General features: G+C 34.5%; 1 protein-coding gene across 1 annotated transcript; it reads right to left on the bottom strand.

Moving 5' to 3' along the window:
* Positions 1 to 15,065: 15,065 nt before the first annotated feature.
* LOC127082757 (agamous-like MADS-box protein MADS9) lies at positions 15,066 to 17,168 on the bottom strand. The gene is made up of 7 exons (XM_051022988.1): positions 16,800 to 17,168; positions 16,616 to 16,682; positions 16,163 to 16,224; positions 15,968 to 16,067; positions 15,842 to 15,871; positions 15,657 to 15,701; positions 15,066 to 15,407 (listed from the first exon to the last, which is right to left on the bottom strand). Exons 1-7 carry the CDS (start codon positions 16,985 to 16,987, stop codon positions 15,354 to 15,356), a joined length of 546 nt encoding a protein of 181 aa, XP_050878945.1. The 5' UTR covers positions 16,988 to 17,168; the 3' UTR covers positions 15,066 to 15,353.
* Positions 17,169 to 17,922: the final 754 nt, after the last annotated feature.

Genomic DNA, 17,922 nt, shown 5'->3' on the forward strand with positions numbered 1-17,922 from the left:
ATATACCGTATTTTGCATCAGGATTACTTATATCATATATATAACTTGATCGATCTCAATTGCATAACCTATGGAAGATCGATGTATCGCTGCTTCACCATACTAATGTCAGATTCCGAAGCATAGTCAACATCAATCATCCAAATCGTACACACATGATGCCAAATTTAATTACTCATTTATTCTTCGATTCATTCTGTCTTTTAATCGTATTAATACAGAAAATATAGAAAATAAACAACTATCAGATGCATGGTTTTGTAAGTGGCTCTGATACCACTGAAGGAGAAGGGCGATCCAAAACGCAACGAAATTTAAAATTTCTCCTTTAATGATCCTTACGAATGGGCAAGATCAGTGATAGAACCATTACCTCTTGTGGCGATTGTAACCTTTGATGCAGATCTACGGAGTGATCACAAACATTGAACAATGACAACGCCTCTACTCAGTCCACACGAACGGATTCCTTCAATCTCAGTGCTAGCTGCTACGAATGAAGGCTTTGAGTGTGTGTGTGTGTGTGTGTGTGTGTGTGAGAGAGAGAGAGAGAGAGAGAGAGAGAGAGAGAGAGAAACGAAATTGCAACTGCACAAATGCTTCTACACAAGGGTTCTATTTATAGAACCACTTGTGTGGGCTGCAAGCTAAAAAACCCACTCAAGTGTATGTGGCTCATATCTTATAATATGCCAAAATCACTTAAGCGCGTGGTACCTTACCATATTTCGTATTCTGTTTAAGTACACTGTACCTTACGATGTTCTACAATTCACTTAAGGACACCATACATTACGGTATTCCTTAGTTACTCTATCTCTCATCAATCCGTCCTTTTCTGTGTGACCCTATAGGTTTTCGCGACATTGGTAATCATATTAAATCACGTATTTAACATAATAAACAGTGAGCGGTATCTAGCAACACATCACTGCTACCCAAGACACGAAAATGTCATGTGATCCGACAAATCCTTTTGTGATAATACTTATGTGTACAATTACCCTTTTGCCCTTATGTCTATATTAAACACAAGGCATAGACCATGTCATCCTTGTCCAGTTTAATATTGGGCCCATAGACATTTATCCTGTTACGCAGGATGGGCAAATTCCATCTAGGTCACTCATGTCCCTTAGCATGCTTCGTGGAGTACCCATCAACTGTCTTTATGGTCATCCAGTTACGGACAATGTTTGATCGGCAATAAGGCACTCGACTCTACATCTAGGGTCCATAGTGGTTTCAGGTCGAAGGGTGGTATACACCATTATCACCATGAGAATAACTTATGACAGTTTGCATAACATTCTATATAGTATTCTCATAGCGGGTCAATCCAGTATAAATATTACTCTTAATATTCATATCTATGTTTAAGACTTGATAACTCCTTATCCATGATCCATGAGATGTGATCATCAGTCTATATACATAATAGTCTTAATGCTTTAATGTTATCCCACTTCACAATAAAGCTCGACTACGGATACTTTAAGAATAGTGTCCTTATGTTTAATGTGATCTCATGATTAAGTCACACTTGATACATTAAACAGACTATCTATTCTAGGGACTTTATTAAACAAACATAATAAAGAAAAATCCTATGATTATTAATAAATAATTCGATACAAGTATCAAAAGTATTGGCCTCTAGGGCTTACACCAACACGGGGAACTACGGTTGGTTGGTGTTTTCTAATGAACAATTATTTAGATCGCATCCTAAAGGCTAAACGTTGGCTTATCTACTCTCGGCGGAGGCTTAAGCACTGGTTTGTTAAGCGTATTAGAAAGGATTAAATGGTGTTCTTTTTGAAAAGAGTTTAGGTCACACGGAGGTGACAAGTTGGATTAAGATGTTGGATGTTTTGATTGGTTGAGATGTTTTTTGGTCGGACGGCGGTTACTCGGATAGTTGAGTAAGACAACTCGTATCCTAATAGTCGGGGAAGGAAATAGAAGACTCTAGTCCACTTTCTCTTTCATCCTTAATTATAGAAAGGGTTTGATAATAGTTAAGGTATTTTGAATGGATGACGAGTATTCAGATAATCGAGTAAGACAACTCTTATCCTAATAATCGGGAAAGGGAATAGAAGACTCTAGACTGCTTTCTGTTTCATCTGGATATTTATGAAAATAAGGTTGTATATGGTTGACGTATTTTATAATAAACGACAAGTACTTGAACGACTAAGTAAAACAACTCATATCCAAGCATTTGAGAAGAGAAGTTGAAAGCTCAAAACCATCTCCTTTTTCGTATAGTTTGTTAAAAAAATGATTTGATTAAGTTGTATGTTTGCGGAAAAATGACAATTGTTCGACTGACCGAGTAAGAGAACTCGTATTCGACCAATTGAGGAGTGAAGTTGAAAACTCAAAGTCAACTCCCTTTTCATTTAGCTTACTGTGAAAATATTTTGATTAAATCGGGGTTTGGAGGTTTGTAGAGGAACGACAATTATTTGACTAACCAAGGAAGAGAACTTGTATTCAAATAGTCGAGGAGAAAAATTGAAGACTCAAAGTCACCTCCCTTTTTATTTCTTATTGTAAAAGAATTTGATTTAGTTGTGCTTAGGTGGATTAGAAATGACGATTGTTCGATTAATCGAGTATAAGAGTTCGTGTTTAAATAATCGAGGAGAGGAGTTGAAAACTCAAAACCATTACCTCTTTTATTCCTAAGTGAAATAGTATTTGATTATGATTAGGTATTTTTAAGTCTTGATAAGGAATACTCGGTGTTGGATCGAGGTTTTAAAATTTGTATTTTTTCGTGAATAAATTGAATTTAGTTATTGAATAGTTCATCTAATCGATTAATAAAAACCGAATAGGCCTCATTGTAAGAAGACCCAAGAGTAAGCCATATGAGGTTGATGGCGATACTTTTACAAGTAATCGACTTACAAAGGTGTTTTGAAAATGGGCTCGACTTTGAATCGAGAAGTATGTGATTTATTTTGAAATTGGCTCGAATGATTTTTAAATCGATGAAAGTGACATAATTTTGTCACAATTATAACATGTCATTTTGTGTGCACTCAAGGTTCGGTATAAACAAATAAATAAAGAATAATCATGCACATACACTCCACAAAATAAACAATTATCTAAATTATAAATGACATTAGTGATGATATAATTAATTAATTAATTAAATGTTTAATAGATTATTTTAATTAAATAATAAGTAATTAAAAAAAGATAATAAATATAACCAAATAATTGCATATTTATTAAATATTAATAATAAAAATAACAATATAATTGCATATTTACTATTAACAATTAATAATAATAATAATAATAATAATATAATTATATTTTTGAAATAAAGTAAGTAAACTAAAGCATTGTCTTATTTTTATTTAATAGCCACAAAAGTCTATTGTATTTTTTATATGTATAGAAATAAAACAAAATAAATGAAATAAATTAAAAATGAAAGCAAATGGGCCAAGTGGGGGAAAAACCCAACTCAAGGTGCTGCTGGAAATAAAATAGGGGGTTTGAATAGGGAAAAGGTCTTTGGGCCCAACCAGAGTTGGCCCAAACGAAAATGCTAAAACCCTAAATGGCTTGGTCAACCAAAGACTTTCTAGGAAAATCTGGGCCACATGATGGGAATACTTTGACTTGGTCAAAATATCAAAGGAGGTGCATGAGGGTACACCATCATGTGGTAGGGGGATCCACACAGGATCCCCTGTTGACCAACCAAATGGCGCCACCATAAGGGGCCATGTGGCACCCCAAACAAATGATAATAGTATATAGAAACGAAAAAAATCAGAGGAGGAGAGGTCATTCTCTCACTCCACTCTCTCTATTCACTCTCTCTTTCTGCTTCAAGTTGCTCTGCAACTTTTCACCTTCCGTCTCTCTCTCATGGCCAACCTTGACCGGAGAAGACGGTGGCGGCCGACCAATCGCGGCGGCGCCGCCGTCTCCTCCGGCGACCAACCACCCCAAATCCAAAACTTCCAAACACGAACCCTGACTTATTTTGGCCGCTCTTTCCGAATCCGACCTTATTTTCTTCAAATTCCTTCTCCAATGTCCGGATCGGTACCTACAGAAGAGGAAAAACTTAAACCCTAATACTATATCTCTCTCTCGCGCGGCCACCAAACCCTAAATCACCTTCCCAACGAAACAAACCTAAATACTAACTACCAGTTGCTGAAAACTCAAACCCTAAATCCAAAATTGGATCTTCCATAGTTATGCTTCGAAGAAGTTAACGTGGGGTTTTGCTCGGTATGGCGAGGCGAAAAATAAAGATGCAAAGGTTTGATCAAAAAGAAGAATATTTACTTGGGTGGAGTCCAAGCGCCGGCGACGCTCCCTACCGTTTCAGATAAACTTCTGCTCCCTCTGTTCTTTTATGCTTTTCCTTTATTTTTGATTTGGGTGTTGTTGTTGTTGCTGCTTCGTTTTGCTGTTTAGGGTTTTGGATTTTTATGGATTGTTGTTGATTGTGGCTTTGCTGTTATTTTTCAATCTTCTTGTTGTTTTAGGTTAACAGAAGAAAAAATACTTGATAACTTCTTCTGGATTTTCAAAACATTCTCTTTGGTTTGGTTTGAGTTAGAAAAAAACTTTGATTGTTTTGTTGGATTTTTTAAGAACCGTCCTCTTTCTTGTTAATTCATTTGTTATTATATATGTGAATTCTGTTTTCTTTTGGGATAACTTATTGAATCCTCTTTCCAGATTTTGTGGGATAATTGCTTTGTGGATTTAAGGTTGTTTTGGATTGAATATTGGGATGTATTTTGAGCGCTCACTTTGGTTCAATGTGTAACTAACTTAACCTGTTCATTCTGTTAATTATTTTCCAGTTTTATGTAAGTGGTTATTTTGATAAGCAATTTTATAATTTTGAATTATCTTGTTTACAGGTGAAGTGATATTGATTAGGAAAGAAAAGGGGGGGTGCTGCTATTGGAACTAGGGGACGCTGCAATCACAAGTTGCTGGCTTTGGAACCAAGTCTCTGAAGACCACTTCAAACCATTGGATATTCAACTTGTTCAAATTTTCTTCAAATTTATTTAGCTGTAACAAATCTTTTGGATTGTAAATTTAGGGACTGTTTGTGATATGCAGGAATTCAATTGTAACCTCTTTTTGGATATTTATGTAACTATTTTTTTGGATTATCAGCAAGATTTTTCATAATTTTAATTTAAACTCTATTTAATTATGACTTGGCCCTTTTAGAGTAACTTGTAACATTTGAATTTAATTGGAATATGATTTGGAATATCACTTGGAACATTATTTGGAACATGATTTGTGCAATTAGTCCTTTTTTAAAAATTTTAAACCTTGCCTTAACAATCTAATCAAAAGAAAATTTAAACTATAATTCAAACTGAAAATGGATTGGGCTCAACAATGCAATCTAATGGATTTTTAATTGGATTAACTTTAGCACATTAACATTAACAAAAATAAAATGTGCCAAAAAGGCCTAAGATAAAACATGTCACAAAAATATTGCAATTTCAAACTTTGATCATAAAAAACCAATTAAGTACTTGTGTATGTGATATCTTAATCTTAAACCAACATACTCATTTAGAAAAGATGCAAGTTTAGTTTAAGGATTTTTTATGAATGGTTTAGAGATTTGGCATATGTATTTGAGATGTGCAAATGGGTTTAATGATGAGTGATCATAAAAAATATCCATGACTCTTAATACTTTACTAATAATCAAATGGATTTTGGATTAATAATGTAACAAGATTCAAACCACACTTTTAATTATGGACACGTTTATGTAAATGGGCCTTTGAAACAAAGAGATCTCATGGGTAAACCAAAATGGACTTTGTTAGCCAAAAATGCACATACCATCCCATGCTTCAGTAAAAGACAATTGCAGCAGATATTTTCTTAAGGATCTTAACAGATGAAAGTGTCATTAAAGACTTGATGTCACCAAAGGACTGAAAAAACCTAAAATAGAACCTATGTCTTAAGATAAAATTCATGTCTCTTAACGTTGGGTAGTAAATGCTGGTTGAAGATGTTTTCTTACCCGGACAAAATTGGGGTATGACAACGGGTCAAAAACGAGTATCATATCGCAAGGACTCTTGGCAAATTAACCAAGTATGAAAACAAAATATGGGGGTTTCGATTCTATTTAGAATAAGTGATTATAAAAAGTGATTAAAAAAAGTGATTAAAATAAGCGATTATAAAACAAGTCAATCTACTGTTTTCGGTTTTTGGCTAATCACTGATTTTTACCTACCAATTCCCTAAGCGGCTTCGATCTCTACTCGATTCAATTTCGATTGACAAGAGCAATATATATATGATAGATTGATATTCCTATATTCCGAATTAAGAAAACGGGTTACTACAATCGTGAATTAAGCAAACACGATTTACAAACGCAATTTAACGACAAAGCGACGAAAATGGAGATTAATAATTAGGAATGCAATCATACGAATTTCATCAAAACCATTCCATAAAATACAGATTAAGCAAATGAATTTTCATAGAATAGAATTGAATGAGAAACGAAATTAAATTAATAGGATATAAACCTCAAAGCCTTGGAAATTCGGTTACAACAGATTGACTCTAGAAGATTAGTTCCTCTTCATGATCGCACAAAACAAAAAGTTATGGTGAATAAGGTGTTCAATGCTATAGTGTATCAGTTGCTTCTTTTAAACAAAATAAGGGTTTTACTTATAATTCAAACTGGGCCGGAAAACCTAAATTCGGCCCAACAAATGACCCAAAAGAAATTATTTCCTAAAGTACGAAACTTCAACAAATTATTTCAGACTTCTGCACTCTGAATAAGATTTTTGCTTCAACACAAAAGTTGTATATCTTTCTCTCAGCTTTCCAACGCATGTCAGAACACACAAAACGACATCCCGTAGCTCAAGTTATGATTTGAACAGTGAACGAGTATCAAATAACCGCTAAAACTGAAAATAACAAACGAAAATAGATTAAAGGCAATCATGAACTTAAATATAAAAACATAATAAAATAGTAAAATAAGAAAAATAAAGTAGATAAATATCTAAGTACAATTATAGAAGAATGTGCATCAAAATGCACTGATCAGAAACCATAGACTCTACATACCTTATTCTTATGAATACACCGAACCTTTGATCATGTATCAGGTAATATACGCAGATTATCCAGATTATTTGTGTGTTAACCTATGTTATCTCATCCCATTTTTGCATTTCTATATGTATGCCAGAATTTTGAACCTGAGTTATTACACCATTGATGCTTTGAATCTATGGATGTTTCATAATTATTTGCATTCCATCCGCAACATATGCATTCATTCATTTGAATTTCATGCATGTTAACCAGAAAACTCACCTTGTCCATTCCTCCGTCAGAAAGATAACAATTTGCCGACACCGTAAAATTTACTCTCTGAGGAATGGTAATGCATTGGGTAATGGTTAAACTTTCTCTTTTCTTTTGTTACTGAAGGAAACTCCAGTAAACACTGGACTCTGGGGAATGCCAGTAATAATTGGACTTAACCAAGGAGGGGTGAACAAACCTAACCAAGGAATGCTAGTAAACACTGGACTTTGGGAAAGGCCAATAATGTTTGGGCTTAACCGAGGAGGGATAAACAGACCTGACCAAGGAACGCCAGTAAACACTGGACTTTGGGGAATGCCAATAATAATTGGACTTAACCAAGGAGGGTTAAACAGACCTAATCAAGGAATGCCAGTAAACACTGGACTTTGAGGAATGCCAATAATGATTGGGCTTAACCGAAGAGGGATAAATATACCTAACCAAGGAATGCCAGTAAACACTGGACTTCGGAGAATGAGAATAATAATTGGACTTAACCAAGGAGGGTTAAACAAACCTGGCCAATGAATGCTAGTAAACACTGGACTTTGAGAAAGAAGCCCAAGCTGGTAATGAACCATGTATCAGGGTACTTTGGGAGGATTACTCTTCTGGGGATATATCAAATGAACATTTCAACAAGAAGACCCTACTTGACTCATGTTCGATGCATGTTTGAATTTTTCTATGGCGTAATGTTCCATGTAAAAAAATGGAAATGCTACGCAATTTTATAGATGCAATGTAATGATGCATGATTTTACGAAAATAAAGGAGATGTAAGGAACTGCTGAAGAGAGCCCTGCAAATCTGAAGCTCTGTGGGGAATTGAAAAAATAAATTGCAAGCTCTGATGGATAGATTCAAATATTTAACTCAACCTCTGAATGGGGAGATTCAATAAAGATTGAAAACTGTTGGGGATGACACCAATTTCCACAGGACCTGCGGGGAATAAAGATCATTTATGACTGCTCGGGAATAACTTATCACTTCTTCCGCTAGGGATGACAAAATCTTGTACTGCCAGGGAAAGGAGGATTTATACACAGAGCTATGGCTGAGGAATGAGTGATCTTTGCATAAGAAACCTCAAAGATACGCTTCTGCTGGAGATACGAGAATCCTTGAACAAGAAGACTCAAAGCAACTTTACCGGGGAATGAGAAAAATCTCAGACAAACTCGGCTGGGACTCAGAAAGATCTTATAACTGAGGGTGAAACTCTGCTTTGGGAACACACATTATCCACTAAGCACAACTTTAACAACGTCTGTTGGGGAACAAAGATCCTTTACCAAGAAATCTCACTAATCAAAACCTATTAGCCAAGTATCCTCTGTTGGGGAAAATGACCAGGAATCTCATACTGGTATCCTACCGATAAAAGTCATTCTTGTACTAGCATGTCGTACATCTGCGAGTGAACAACGACTCCTGCAAAACAAATCACACCAAAGTGCCCCAGGTATAGCATGACTACTTTGTCTACCAACCAGGCCACACAAAAATCGCAAGCAACTTCAAATGTTTCTAATCATGTTATGTAAAGTCTTTCGAATTTTCAGATGTAATGGTTATCAAGAATTCAGACATTTTTGCAAACAAAATAGTAAATTAAAAAAAAAAGAGAAAGCTTTTGAGTGAAAATAACTTTTTATTGATTGAAAGTTGGCATGTGAATATGAATTTACATCGGGAAGCAATTCCTAGAAAGAGGTAATTGCAAAAGCAAAAACAAAAGAGTATTACAATAATAGCAATGTGAACACGAATTTCTATCAGGTTCCGATTCTGCTATAACTCTTATGACCTCAACGCTCTCATCACTTTGTTTTCTGAAGAATATGATTGGTCTGATTCCTACCCTTCAGGGTTTTCAATTATAATAGCGAGATGAAATCAAAGATCCTTCGCAAGACGTGGCCTTTCACTTTCAATCCCTAACTTTTGCATGGATCACACTTTTGGGTTTTCAATCCACTGGGATACCTGCCTAAGCTACCCTTTCGGGTTTTCAACTTAGCGGTTGCACTTATTATTTTTTTATCCCTAACTTTTTCTGAACCTCTTATTTATTTTGTGTGGTTCGTCGGGATGCCCATTTTTTCCTAAGCCGTCGACTTATCGGGTCCTTTTTATGCGAAGTATTTTTGACTACGTCTGCATTTATAGGGAGTGGAAAGTCTTCACCATTCATAGTTGCAAGCATCATGGCTCCGCCAGAGAAAACTTTCTTTACAACATACAACCCTTTATAATTTGGAGTCCACTTGCCCCTGGGATCAGATTAAGGGAGAATTATTCTTTTAAAACCGAGGTCACCAACCTTATAACTATGAGGAAGGACTTTCTGGTCGAATGCCTTCTTCATCCGCTTTTGATATAATTGCTCATGACATATAACAATCATTCTCTTCTCTTCGATGAGGTTCAACTGATCGAATATGTTTTGAACCCACTCAACCTCGTAGAGTTTCACATCTGTCATCAACCTTAAAGAAGGGTAATCAAATTCAACATGCAAAATTGCTTCCATGTTGTACACGGAAGAGAATAGGGTTGCCCCGATCGAGGTACGCACCGAAGTACGGTAATCGTGCAAAGAGAAAGGTAGCATCTTGTGCCAGTCCTTGTCGGTGACAACCATCTTATATACAATCTTCTTGATATTCTTATTGGCTGCCTCAACAACTCTATTCATCTTCGGGTTATACGGGGAGGAATTATGATGCTGAATCTTGGAATTCTTGCACAGTTCTGTCATCATTTTGTTGTTGAGATTGGACCCATTGTCCGTAATAATCTTCTCGGGGATCCCATAACGATAAATGATATTCTGATTGATGAAACGGGCAACTACCTGCTTAGTCACGTTGGCATAGGAAGTAGATTCCACCCACTTGGTGAAATAATCAATAGACACTAAGATAAAATGGTGTCCATTCAAAGCATTGGGCTCAATGCATCTGATAATGTCAATGCCTCACATTGCAAGGGGCAATGGAGAAGTCAATACATTCAAAGACACGGGAGGAACATGCACTTTATCAGCATAAATTTGGAACTTGTGACACGATCTAGCATGAAAGTGGCAATCAGTTTCCATGGTCATCCAGTAATAACCTACTCTTAGAATCTTTTTAGCCATGGTATGACCACTGGAATGGATTCCAAATGAACCTTCATGAATCTTTTCCATAATTCTTTCTGCTTTGTGTCTATCCGCGCATCTGAGCAGAACATAATCATGATTCCTCTTATACAACACATCCCCATTCAAGAAAAACCTGGCAGACAGCTTCCCCAGTGTTTTCTTATATGTGATTGATGCATCCTCCGATTATTCTTATTTTTCGAGGTATCTTTTGATATCATACAAGCAAGGCTTATCATCTCACACTTGATTATTAGCATAGCAGAATGCTGGCTCATCCAACCTCATAATGTTAATGGAGTAGGCCTCATTCTCCCATTTAACTTTATACATGGATGTCAGAGTAGCCAATGCATCTGTTAAGTGGTTCTCTTCCCTCAGGATATGGTCAAACATGATCTCCTCAAAATACGGAATCAAATTCCATACATGCTCCCGACATGGAATTAGATTTGGGTGCCTTGTATCCCATTTTCCTTTAATTTAGATGATAACCAGAGTTGAGTCCCCATATACCTTTAGAAATTTGATTCTCAAGTCAATAACTGCTTCAATCCCGTAGATGAAAGCTTCATATTTGGTCATGTTGTTTGTGCAATCAAAACAAATCTCGTAGATGAATTCCTCTGGTTAACCACCATGAACCAACTTGCTAGCTTGCTATTCTCTTGACTTTTGGGGATCATAGGGGATCATATATGCATTACATGATGAAATTTGAAGCATCCCTTGAAATATTTGATCAATTGTTGAAGAAGCTTGTTGAAGAAGTTACACAAGATACCCAGATGAATTAGGGTTTCCAAGGCAAACCAACTCCAAACTCTTGATGATTTCTTGATCAAAATAACATGTGAAGATCCTAGGGATCCATGTATGATGCTTAGAGCCATAGTAAATCATTTCTTGATTGAGCTCCTTGCACTGAGAGTCTTAAACCCTAGATGTGAGCTTGATAGATTAAAGGTGAGCATGTGCACTACCTACAAAAGAGTTAACTTGTAAAAAGACATATTTTTGGTATTTTGGTTAGTAAACAAAGAAAAATGAAGTATGATACAATCGAATGGTGCTTGGTGATCTCTCCCAATCCAAACCCAATGAATGAGGGGTAAGGAGGATGCCAAGATGTGATCTCAATGCTAATGCATATGATGAGAATAGGATGAGGGATCTTAGGGTCAAAATTGGGGTATTACAGAAACCAAATACAGTTTCCTTTGAAATTCCATATATACCCTTTTAGGACAATTGTCAACCTTTGTGCCAAGAGTTGTTTGTCTTGATACCAAACACTTAATTTTGTTATTTTTGGCCCAACCATATACAGTGATACTATGCCTTAGGCCCATCACTTGTTGGTTCATGCCAGTTTTCCTCTATGGCTCAAATACCATTTCTCTTAATGATTCCAAGTATACCCTTTCCTTTGGTCCAAATTATACTACTTCAATCACTTTTACCAAATCCTCCATTTCATTGACTTTGGATAGTTTTCTCTATCCTTTCATTCATTTCCATGATTCATTATTCACTACATTCATTCAATATCTTCTACCTTCATTCACTTCATGTGATATACCTCTCTTTGAGTCAAATACACTATTTCTTTGAGCTTCATTCAGTGTCTTCTTGTGAACAAAAAGATGTTTGCCATGATGCCAAACACTTAATTCCTTTATTTTTTTGCCAGACCGTATACAGTGATACCATGCCTTAGGCCCCTCACTTGTTGGTTAATGCCAATTTTTCTCTTGGGTTCAAATTTCATCCCTTTTTAGAGTCAAACCATATTATACTTTGGTTCAAACCATATTTTTTTACCACTCTTCTTTTCATCTCCCACCATTAGTTCTATGAATTATGGAGTTCTGAATTCCTTATTGCACTATAAGGATACGTAGGCATCAGTGCCTTAATCCTCACCGAGCACTTTATCTATTCTCTTCATGTTCCCTTTATCCTTTCGCGAGTAACCTTAGATATCACACCCATCCGATCTTAGAACAATCAAAACGGTTCCCGTTGAGTACAACAAATGTTAGGGTTGCTAATACCTTCCCCTTGCATAACCGACTTTCTCACCCAATTATCTCTTTAACCAGAGTTTTATCGATGGTTTCCCTTTCCATTAGGAATAAATAAAGTTCGATGGCGACTCTGTTGAATGTTCGAGCGTGCGATGCGTTCGGGTATATTTTTACTAGCTTCACAAGGTAGCCAACTTAAGTCTTATTTCTTCTCTAATGTTGTGAGTCTCAAATAATTGATGCATCTTAAGCTATCAATCAAGATATGATTATGGATCATTTCTACCATGAAATGAAGGGAGCTTAATTTTCCCACCTTCATACATAAAATAATGTCTTTGATTTCTCCTATCATTTCCATGATAATCTATGTGGTTCCTCTTATGATTCCTACAGTGTAATAAACTTTCTAGTCTTTCCTCTATTTAATGGTCCTTCCACTCTGAGCTCTTGAATATCCTTAGCCTTTATGTTAGGAAAATCCTCATTAGTTAGGGATAAAGAAAATTCTACATCAGATTTATACTAGTTCAGTGCCTCGTCCTTACTTGCGCCTAGTCCAGTATCCAATGGAAAATAATTGAAAATTAGTTTGTCTTCCACTAATTTGAAATTATTATGCATGTCTTTTAATACAATAGATAATTACAGACAAATTGAAAACTTAAAGTCAACTGCTAAGCAACACAATTATGAATCTTGATTTTCCTTCTGTTGTACACAACTTACTAGACTGCAAATCCCTCAAGATCTTCACTCGATCTTAAACCAACCACCTTGTCATAATCAAAGCACTCTAAGATTTCATCTGCAACGATCTTCACCTGATCCTAACAATATTCCCTTGTTTGAGTCTTTGAACTGATGAAGAAGCTAAAAACTTCAAGATTTCGTCTACAACGATCTTCATTAAATCCTACCTAAATTCACATTGAGAAGAACCTCTTCATTTTCTTCACTAGATAACAATTTCATAATTCACAGACATAATCTGATTCGTCAATATGAAGTCACAATCAAACATCACAAAAACATTAGAATCTTAATGTACCTTATATCTAACACTCATACTCTAACTTAAAGTTTAGTAATAACAATAATGGGGTTTTTGGCTAAAGGTTGAAGATGATTTTTTTCAGAAGAATCTCATATACAAGTTAATTAAGCTCAAGAAATAAACTCACTAAAGAATTTTTTCTTCAAGGTTGATTTGAAAGAACACTTGCAAAATGATTTTTGCAAAGATGTGAATTATTTTTCTAGAGAGAGAAAATTTATTTTTATACATGCTAGAGATAATGCATAAAATTAGTGAAAATTAGCTCTATGATTCGAGTTAGATCCCAAAATTATGATTTGAATCAAATGAAAGAGGGACTTGAATAAAGATGATAAAATCAGGAGGTTTGATTCAAGTTATGAATTAAATCATGTGATTTGAGTCAAGCAAATTTGTGTATTAAGTCACATTTCCCGAAATTCCAAAACTCAAGTTCATTTACGATTTGAGTAAAAAATGATTATGAATCGAGTCAAGGTGCCTTTTGATTTGAGTAAGACGAGACTTTAAATTGAATTAAATCTTTTAGTGCCAAAATCCAAATTTATGATTTACTCATGATTTAAGTCAGACAAAATTGTGACTCAAATCAAGACTAAATTTTTTTTTGTTTTAAGTCTTCTAAATTGTGATTAAAGTCATATATTTGTTTTACATTTTATCAACTGCTCAACTAAAAAAACATTGAATAGGTTTAACATGAGAAAGAATAAGGGATAATTGTGAGGTACACCAACTACAATAAAACAAAAAATAAAAAAATCTAAAATGCGGCAAAACATCAAAACACATATAAAATTGTACTGTTACAAATGGAGCAATTTCAGTAGCCATTAAATGATCCCTTATTCCATAAGTTTTAGACTTATAATCATAAAACGAAACTTGGCCAAAACCATTAACATAATTCTTAACAACATACAAACCTTCCCTTTCCTCTCGAGAAAGATATGAGAATTTGAAAGTAAGATCTGTTTTCCCTAGACCATAGATATACTGAATCCGACATATGAAAAATGGGCTCGCTAGAGGAAGATTATGAATATAAGGTTCAATCTGAGTCGACATATGTAACTCTCTCTACATCAGACCTTTCTCAAAGAAAGGTTCACATCATAACTTAAGAAGATAACAAAGAAGTTGTCTCAATGTTTATGAAGCAAGTTCTAGTAAAAAATATGGAACATTATGAACATGTCTCTTAGAGTATGAAAAGTTAGTTATCACCCATTTAGAAAGACATTTATGAGATGAGAACTAATCACTTTGTGTAACCAATAATTATTTTGATGAATATTAGTCCAAACAATAGTGAATTATAGATACTCCATGGTTGCAATTTGCAAACCATATTCACCTTAAAAAAACATATAATATTGATATCATGTGGTATTGAGAAAATTATCAAATACAAATAGAATTCAGAAAACACACTTATTTAATAGTGAAATTCAAAGCCAATAAACTTCACTTCAATGACAAGTTTTTGGATATTGTTTAGACTCAAAGGTCTCCAATGATACATAATCAACAAACCCTACTGAAATCAGAAATAGAAATTACAATTAAGTTCACAACCCAAGACTTAGAGCACACTATATATATATATAATTAGATATAGTAGCAGCCATTAATTCAACATACATTCTTTTTAGAAGATTAATGACCATTTAGGCATAATATTGAGCAAACTAATTCCCTTATGATCTGGTTAAATCCATTGTCCATGCATGTTTCCAACACCTTCCAATGCCAAATGTTGTTGCTGTTGAAAAAAAATAAAAAGGACAACATTTAGAAAATATGATCTTTTACAAGCTAATCTTTAAAACCATTTCAAGTTCTCTAAAGACAAACAAACATAAGTTATATCATCATTAGCAATATCTTTGCTCCATGCAAGGGAGAATATGAAATAAAAAATTTCGCTCGGTGAGACGCGGACGGTTAGTCCAAGGTTTAACCCTGACAACTAACTCGCACATAATCGATAAATACATAGATTATCACTTACCAGAAGAAAGTTGAGTTCCTTATTTTCATCCTCCAAAATCTTTCCCTAAGCATTATCAAAGAAATTACACTAGTTAAGCAAAAGGAATTAATTAATGTGTATTTTATGTTAATACATGGTTTAGCATTATTCATATGTTTATACACATACATTAATATATTCAACAAACAAGAAAAAACACATACATTTCTCTTGAACATCCTATGCACTTCCATCTGCAGCACAAACAAAAACAAAACTATGAGGCAATTTTTTTAAAAATAATTAATGATAATAAGTTATAATAATAATTATCAGAAAAATGAATTAACCTTTTTGTCTCTAACACCAGTGAGGCCATTTTCAAGGGCATCCTCAAGGGACATAAGCTCTTTGTAATTCAGTGAAGTAATGTCCTCTCCCTTCAAGTGCCTTAAAAATGAATCAAAGATTATTAAACTTTATTTCATCATGTGATATACAATTAGGGCACTTAATGCATATAATAAATATAATAATCTATTTACCTGAGTTCAATTTGCATGCTGTCATTCTCCTTTTTGATTCTATCAATTTCATTGCTAAGGTTCTGTGAGTTGAATCCAAAAAACAATAATGGAGATTTTTGTGTAGATCTAGGTTAGAATGTCAGTGAAAAACATGCAGTCAAGAGAGAGAGAGAGATTCATCTCATTTATTAATCACATTTTTTTTGTTAGAAACTAACTCTTAAGATTCAGCTTTTGAAATATGTTAGCAAAGAAAAGGAAGGTAATGAATATTGATATATATTTCTAGATCTGTTCATATATTGAGACATTCATTCAGTTTTTCTTCTTTCCTTTCTCAATAACAATAAAACATATGTGTTCCAAATGTAGATCTGGTCACAGAATTATAGGTTCTTGTTCCTCATCATATTTTTAGCAAAAACAAATAACTATATAATATTAGATGCATGATTTTTTGTGATAACCTACCTCATGTTTAGCATCCCAGAGAGTTTTTCCAGAAGCTCTTTGGTATCTGTCAAGAACATCAATCAACCTTAACCAAAGAAAAAAAGAAAACAAAGTGAGATATCTATATGAGATTAATATTATAAGCTATTTTTTCTGCACTTACTTGAAAGGAAATAGAAGAAAAATAAGTGGTTAATATTACGTGGTGGAGGGACTGATGTATTCATGCATCTTTCCAGAAGCACCAAAGAGAATAAGAGAAACTTGAGCATCACAGAGAACACTTATTTCCTTTGCTTTCTTAAGAATACCGTTCTTTCTCTTTGAATAGGTAACTTGTCTGTTGCTTGAGTTTTCAATCCTCTTGATCTCAATCTTACCTCTTCCCATCTTCTTGTTGTGAAACTGGTTTTTGGTTTTTGGTTTTTGGTTTTCTTTCTCTCTGTGTGTTGTTAATGGCTAGTGGAGATTAAGAGAGGTGTATATAGAAAGCAAGTAAAGGAATAGATGACCATTCTATTTTAGGTTTGTAGATGAGTAACTTTCTGAGTGGCACAGAAAGGAAGTGTTTGTTTAAGGGTTTGTGATAAAGCCAATTCAATGCTAGTGCTTTTATTATTATCTTTACTTAATCACCTTTCATTTCAAATTCTCTGTGTTTCTTTGTTCCATTTTCTTAACCCTTGGTTTTCTTTATGCCTCTCTAATCATGCTTATAGCTTAAATATATGTCCTAATTTGTTATGATTTAACCATGAGAATATTACAAGGTTATTTAGGCTACTCTCTAATCTTGAAAGTTGAAATTTTGAAGTTCTATACGATAGTCTGTCTTACACGCTTTCAAAGATGATTCTGCTGTTCGTGCAACTATTGAAATTTTTGATTGAGAGTAAAAGGTAATGTTGATTTTTAGGGTATGGTTATATAGATAGGTAAAACAAGGTTTGAGAGAAAGGATATAACGGTGTTTAACTTGTATTGGTGTCTAGTAGCTAGGGTTTGAATGATTGTGATGTGTAACTATAGTTATATATCATATATGTGTTTCACAGCCGCACAACCATCAAATCAAATGAAATGAAAAATGATTTATTATTTCATTATTCCTATTTGTGAGCAAAGGAAAAAGAAAGGAAATTGAATGGCTAGTATAGGACTAGGCTCAACTCAAGGTATAGTATTATCCATGAAATTGGAGAGCATGTTATGATATAGTATGTATTATTTGGAATTTAGCATAAGTACTTGTTTTGTTTTTGTTGTTGGTGGTGGTGAAATAGGGTGATGGTGGTGAATCCATTGATATGATTTGAAATGTCTGC

The sequence above is a fragment of the Lathyrus oleraceus genome, chromosome 5 (genome assembly GCF_024323335.1).
Source record: "Lathyrus oleraceus cultivar Zhongwan6 chromosome 5, CAAS_Psat_ZW6_1.0, whole genome shotgun sequence".
In the NCBI taxonomy this organism is placed as follows: Eukaryota; Viridiplantae; Streptophyta; class Magnoliopsida; order Fabales; family Fabaceae; genus Lathyrus; species Lathyrus oleraceus.